General features: G+C 34.7%; 1 protein-coding gene across 1 annotated transcript; it reads left to right on the plus strand.

Moving 5' to 3' along the window:
• Window positions 1–344: 344 nt before the first annotated feature.
• On the plus strand, window positions 345–6,757 carry NRT1.1 (nitrate transporter 1.1). Its single transcript, XM_059588304.2, has 5 exons — window positions 345–480; window positions 567–744; window positions 848–887; window positions 994–1,565; window positions 5,738–6,757. Exons 1-5 carry the CDS (start codon window positions 375–377, stop codon window positions 6,606–6,608), a joined length of 1,767 nt encoding a protein of 588 aa, XP_059444287.1. The 5' UTR covers window positions 345–374; the 3' UTR covers window positions 6,609–6,757.
• The last annotated feature ends 488 nt before the right edge of the window (window positions 6,758–7,245 follow it).

A 7,245-nucleotide genomic window follows, 5' to 3' on the forward strand; every position in this document is an offset into this window, starting at 1 on the left:
GCAAATCGAGAAAAAGGACCGAGCATTATTACAAGCAAAAACAAAAACTATTATAAGGAAACAAAACAAGACAAAAAAAAAAAAAAAAAAGTCTGACAAAATTACAGAAAAATAAACAAGTTAAAAGGTGTTTTTGTTAGTCTATGATGGTTCCAATTCCAATTCCAATTCCAATTATATCGTTGGCCGGGAGACGATTTAGATGAACGGCTGAGATACCAAGGACACAAACCTAACTTACAGGTGTCACTTCATAAAAAAATCAGCATTTTTTGTTTTTTGAGCCCTCGCGCGCTACAAATAGGATACTACTAGCCCCACAACTGCTACTCCAGAGTTTTCAGCAATCCTCCTGATAAAGAAAAAACAACACAATGAGTACTGCACAAGGGGAAACCCTCCCAGATGCCTGGGACTACAAAGGCCGTCCAGCCGAGAGGTCTAAAACCGGCGGATGGACCGCCGCCGCCATGATTTTGGGTCTCACATCCACCATTTTTATATATATTTTTCTACCTTTATTCCTGATCTTCTTCCATACTAATGATCCGTTACTTTTTCTTCAGGCGGAGAGGCAATGGAGAGGTTAACGACGCTGGGTATCGCCGTCAATCTGGTGACTTATTTGACTTCTACAATGCATTTGGGAAATGCTACCGCTGCCAACACAGTCACCAACTTCCTCGGCACCTCCTTCATGCTCTGTTTATTCGGCGGCTTTATTGCAGACACCTTTCTTGGGAGGTTGAATACTCTAAAAATTCACTTCACTCTTCCTGTTCTTCCCATTCCTAAATACTCCATTAAAACTTGCTAAATATGCTTGATTTGCTTACCCTTTTCCCAGGTATCTCACAATTGCCATCTTCGCCATCGTACAAGCAGCTGTAAGATTTCTTCTACTCTGTTTTTTTTTTTTTTTTTTTTTTTTTAAATTTTAAATAGGCATCTGTAGGAGTTCTTGATTTGATTCCTCGATCGATTGGTGATTAGGGTGTCACGATCTTGACAATCTCAACCGTAATCCCCAGCCTCCGACCCCCAAAATGCACCGCCGGCGGTGTTCGACCCTGCATCCCGGCAAGCGGCAATCAGCTAGTAGTTCTGTATATGGCGCTGTACCTCACCGCCCTGGGCACCGGGGGTCTAAAATCAAGCGTGTCAGGATTCGGGTCGGACCAGTTTGACGATTCCGACAAAGGGGAAAGGCTCCAAATGACGAACTTCTTCAACTGGTTCTTCTTCTTCATAAGCATCGGATCGCTAGGGGCGGTGACAGTTCTGGTGTACATCCAGGACAATCTCGGGAGGGAGTGGGGTTACGGAATCTGCGCATTCGCCATTCTGCTTGGGTTGGTTGTGTTCTTGTCGGGCACGAGGCGGTACCGGTACAAGAAGCTCGCCGGTAGCCCGCTGACGCAGATTGCTGCCGTGTTTGTCGCTGCCTGGCGGAAGAGGGATTTGAAACTTCCTTCGGATTCATCGTTTCTGTTCAACGTCGATGACATTCAAGACGAGGGACCGTGGAAGAAGAAGCAGAGATTGCCCCATACCAAACAATTCCGGTTAGTGGTTACTACACCTATCTACCTCAACCCTCAACCAACTATATTAACTGCTTTTCCATTTTACTTATAAAAAATAAAAATAAAAACTAAAAACTGCTTTTCCATTTCCCTCACCCTCATATATATAAATATTCATATATTGTTTTTGAAATTAAAAAAAATAGGAATATTTTTAAGTATTTTAACAAAAAAAAAAAAGATAAAAATAAAAAAGAGCTGAGATACAACTTGGAATGTAGTGTTGGAGTTGCAAAAATGAATTCCATCTCCATTTGAAAATAAGAATACACTTACCATTTACCAAACAATAAATAAATAAGAATATATATATATATATATATATATTTTCACATTTTGGTAAATTCTCGACGGTACATATATTGAACAATGAATGAGGGGTGATCCAACAATTGGGTTCATCTGTATAGAGCGATGGACAAGTATCTATCTATCTATGTGCCAATCAAATACTAGAAGTCTAGAATCATTAATTAGTGCCGTGGGCAGCCGCAACCTGGGTCCCATGAAATGGACAGCTTAGTTTGTTTGGTCAGGTTACGTCCTTTTTCAGTTAACGGTAATTGATGGGATGCCATTTGCTTCAATCAACATGCAATATGTCAGCATAGAATTACTTTTTCATTTCTTATATTATCTGCTTTTTGTTTCATTCTCCAAAGGAATCATGCCACGGTTTGCCAAATTCCCCTCCCCTCATTGTTTTTCTTTCTTCTCATTTTTCTCATAATAATAATAATTAAGAGAAACTTTACAAAACTTACATGAATTGTCATGTGTTTTGACATTAGAACACTATTAGCACTCAAACAAAAATCATTTTTTTGTTATTTGATTAGACAATTTAATGAAAATGCTTAAAAACTCTCCTCTACAACTTCACCAATTTGATTGAAAAAAAAAAAAAAGTAGTGAGCGAAGAGTACTCACTATTAATATTGAGTATTATTCATTTACCAATTGAAAAAAAAAATGGTTTCTCTCTTCCCCTTTTCTTTTTTGTTTCTCTCCTCCTTTATTAGTTAAAAGAAAGAATAAACAAATTTTTGAACAATAATATTTAAATAGAATAGTAAAAATAGATTGTTAAAATTGTGATGTGGCTGTGGTGCTCGAAAAAAAAAATAATAGTTAAAATAGAGAAATGTGTACTTTTAATTATTTTAGTAAGTAAAATTTGGTGAAACTGCTAATAATGCTTACTCTCTTAATCTTCAAAAACTCTTAATTTAGGGTATAGAACTTTCAACTTTTTGAAATGTTCCAATTTCGTTAGGATTTTATGTTAAATCTTTGTCAAAATTTATAAAATATCTTTATTTTTTATTATAAAAAAATAAAATAAAATAATTGCAAAAATTCAGGAAAATACATACGCCTTAATATTTGTAATTTTTTTTTATATAAAAGTATTTTGAAAATTTTGATAAGATTTAACAGTATTTTCAAACAGATTTAGATATTGCAAAAAATTAAAAGTTCGATACTCTAAATTAAGAGTTTTTGAACATTAGAAAAATAATTTCAAAACGCGTGAAAGTTTAAAAAAATTTTGTCAAGTTTTCCCTTTTTTTTTTTTTTTTTTTTTTTTTTTTTTCGTTTTTGGCTTTTTTTTCTCAAAAATGGTCAATATTTTATTTCACCTTTATCTTAAACCAATCACTCTTAATCTCTTGTTATTACTCAAACTAATATTTCAGAAAAAAGTTTTTTGTTTTTTTTTTAAAAAGCACAATATATATATATATTTAAAAAAAAAAAACAAAAACAAAAAAGAGAAGAAAAACACACTGCCCGTGTTGGTGTAACATGCATGTATATCTCAGCCCCATGGTGCGATTTACAAAGGGATCAAAAGAGGATCACGTCACGAGAGGCTATGGCAGCGGTGTCTCTCTGACCTCTGTAATCGATTCTCACGCCCTCTTGTCTCGCATTATGCACTTCCCAATCCCACCCACCCCAGCTAACGCCCTCACTCACGGACACTTTCTCTTTCGTTTCATCATATATATTCTATTAATAGAAAATTTGCAGTTTGTTTTAGAGATCTCTCTGTCCATGCATATATTTCTTGCCTTCATATGAATGGAAAAGCTGTAATGACGTTGTCCACCGACTCTTTGCCCATCAACGATGAGAAGGATAGAGTTTTGGTCTAACTATTCAACTTATTCTATAAAAATGATATGGGTCATTCACATGTGAGAAGCATATGTTTTTTTTTTAATTACAATGATAAAGTTTGAATAAATTTTATTCAAAAAATATATGCTTTGCTTTTCCCCTGCTATTTAAAAAACATATATTTCTCACATGCAGTGGCGGATCTAGGAATAGGAGTTACCAGGGGCGTAAAAAATTAATTTTTTTTTCTCTTTATGTATTATATATATTTTTTATAATACGGTAAATACAATTAAAAAATAAATTATATCATAATATATGTATCACAAATCAAATCAAACTCATCAAATTACCCAACAAAAAAAAAAAAAAATCAAAGTAACTATTAAAAATCTTCATCTAACGACATCACAAACATATAATAATTTAAACTACTTACGAAATAAACTAAGCACAATTAAATGACTACTAGTGTCTACGAAAAATGAGTACTTTTAGTGGGCTATTAGCTAGCATACGGCTATTTCTTTTAGAAAAGCCTCAAATCTCAAAACATAAATTATATTAGAATTTAAGCCTACATAAAAGAGACTAGAATCTAAATTTAGCCAAAAAAATCACATTTATCTATAAACTATGACTAGAAACACTAAAAAATTCACCCACTATCTTTTTTTAATAATAAACTATTATCTATTCTCTCTCCACTAATAAAATATAACTTTATTCTCTCTCTCTTTAATAAAAAATAGCTTCATTTCTTTGCATAAGGGGCATTTAAGGACCAATAGAAGGCTAAGGGTGCCCCTGGTAATTTTTTTTTACCAGGGGCACCCATAAAATTTTGAATAAAAATGCTTAATAAATTAAAAAAAAAAAAATTTACCAGGGGCGCCTGCCCCCAGGGCGCCCCTGTGTAAATTCGCCACTGCTCACATGAAATGTAACGCATGTCATTTTTATAGAGTAGGTTAGAGGAAATTCCTCCAACTCGGTTCAGAGGAAAACTGTGTGCAGATGAGAAATGTTATGTGCTTTTATTCTTGGACAAATTTTTCCACTAACCTATTTTATAAAATTGATATGTGTCACTTTTAATATGAGAAGCACATGCTTTTTTTAATTGCAAGGATAAAGTTGAAAGAAATTTTATTCAAAAAACATATACTTCTCTCATGTTATTTAAAAAATATGTTACTCATATGAAAAATGACGCATGTCATTTTTATAGAATATGGTGGAGGAAAACTTTGTCCTTTATTCTTTAAGTTCATGTTTTTATTGAAAATTATCATTAGATTCAAAGATTAATGGTGATCCATCCAAAATCTACGAAAATGATTAATTTCTTTTCCTTGCCCATCTCTCTCATTCACTCACTTCTCAAAATCATAATTAGATTTGTGAGGTTCATATGGGTTCTACAAATCTAATTGTGATTTTAAAAAGTAAAAAAGATGAGAGAAGGACCATGAGAGAATTTATAGCACTATAGTGATTTTCAATGGCACGTCGAAGAATATATATTTAGAAGTAAGCAATTGGAAGTGCATATAACATTTCTTATTTTTCTTATTTCATTGGGCTGATATAGTAGTGTCCATCAACGTACCACATCAAATTTATATCATATGGGTAGAATGGGGATAAAGATCCGTGACAATTACATGCATGAATTGCTAGCCATTTGAATAGATAAGGTGATATCATGTATAAGCCTCACTTGCTTGGGTAGATAGTCGGACAGACGAAAAATTTATTTGATCAAGTGAATTTTATATGAAATTTTATCACATTACTTGCCAAAATTGCTACAATTCACACATATAATTGCTAGGAATCCCACTACTAAAATAGGGTGCATGTATTGTATATAAATACACATAGTATTTCTCATGTTTATATCTACTTCATATCATGACACCCACATTAGAAATCTCACAACCTAAACATACCAGATTAAAAATAATTGTAGATTTTTTTTTTCTTTATTTTCTTTAACAAATATTGGCCTATATATGCAGTTTCTTGGACAAGGCAGCAATCAAGTACCCGGAAATGGGTGGCAGCATCACAGCCGTTAACAAGTGGTATGTATCAACCTTGATAGATGTTGAAGAAGTGAAATTGGTGATCAGAATGTTACCCATCTGGGCCACCACTATCATGTTTTGGACCGTCTATGCCCAAATGACCACATTCTCCGTCTCCCAAGCAACAACCATGGACCGTCGGATTGGCTCCTTTCAGATCCCGGCAGCTTCCCTGACAGTCTTCTTCGTCGGCAGCATTCTCTTGACTGTCCCAATTTACGACAGAATCATCGTTCCCATCGCAGGAAAATTACTTAAAAACCCACAAGGCCTCACCCCACTACAACGCATAGGGGTTGGTCTTGTCTTTTCAATCTTTGCAATGGTGGCAGCAGCGCTCACTGAGCTAAAGCGTTTGAAGGCTGCACGATCGCATGCTTTGACGGATGATCCAACGGCCGTGATCCCATTAAGTGTGTTTTGGCTGGTTCCCCAGTTTTTCTTTGTGGGATCTGGGGAGGCCTTTACGTACATAGGGCAGCTTGATTTCTTTCTAAGGGAGTGTCCAAAAGGGATGAAGACGATAAGCACTGGGCTATTTCTGAGCACACTTTCGCTGGGGTTCTTCGTTAGCTCTTTATTGGTTACTGTAGTGCACAAGGTGACTGGGAACAAGAAACCTTGGCTTGCAGATAATCTCAATCAAGGGAAGCTTTACGATTTCTATTGGCTTTTGGCTATTTTGAGTGCTTTGAATTTGGTGGTATATTTGGTTTGTGCAAAGTGGTATGTCTACAAAGACAAGAGGCTTGCTGAAGAGGGAATAGAGTTGGAGGAAGTAGATCCAAGTTGCCATGCATGAGAGTTTCTCTAGTTTTCATTTTAGTTTTTTGTATTATATCAACTCCTTCCTCCTTCAATGTAGTTTGCAACCTTTTTTTGTACAAAAGAAGAATGGAAATTTATAAGCAGCAAGAATCACCACAAGATATGGGCTTTTGGGTAACAAAGTAGATGAGCAATGCATTTCAAAACTCTGAAATTAGAGATAGAAACCGTACAAGGTAAACATAGAAAAAAAAAAAAAAAACTTATTCAGTGAGAGAACTATATTTCCTTGATGATATTATGATATATATATATATATATATATATATGATTTTTATGTTCACAATGCAGTCTATTTATACACAGAATGGGAGACAAATAACAAATCATGTATCAACACTCATTAACACGATGAAATTGGATATGGACATATTGCACTGAATATGGAATATGTTAGCCTAGTCCAACATGTGTGGTAGTTGTTTTAATTATTGTTGCTGTGAATTTTTGGTTTGCCGATTGGTGAATTTTGAGTTGCCTTTTTTGGTTGATTGATTTCCTTGGTGTTCATTGCCTTCCTTAACATTCCTGCTCAAGTTAGAGTGGATGATACTTGTTGGTTCAATTTTCGATTGATGACAAAACAACACCGGTAAAAGAGAAAACAATTA

This window comes from Corylus avellana, chromosome 3, assembly GCF_965113065.1.
Source record: "Corylus avellana chromosome 3, dhCorAvel1.hap1.2, whole genome shotgun sequence".
Lineage (NCBI taxonomy): Eukaryota > Viridiplantae > Streptophyta > Magnoliopsida > Fagales > Betulaceae > Corylus > Corylus avellana.

Coding starts and splice junctions, on each gene's coding strand:
- NRT1.1 (XM_059588304.2), top strand. CDS start 375: ATGAGTACTGCACAAGGGGAAACCCTCCCAGATGCCTGGGACTACAAA. Junction 481..566: donor CGCCGCCGCCATGATTTTGG/GTCTCACATCCA, acceptor CTTTTTCTTCAG/GCGGAGAGGCAATGGAGAGG. Junction 1,566..5,737: donor CCCCATACCAAACAATTCCG/GTTAGTGGTTAC, acceptor CTATATATGCAG/TTTCTTGGACAAGGCAGCAA.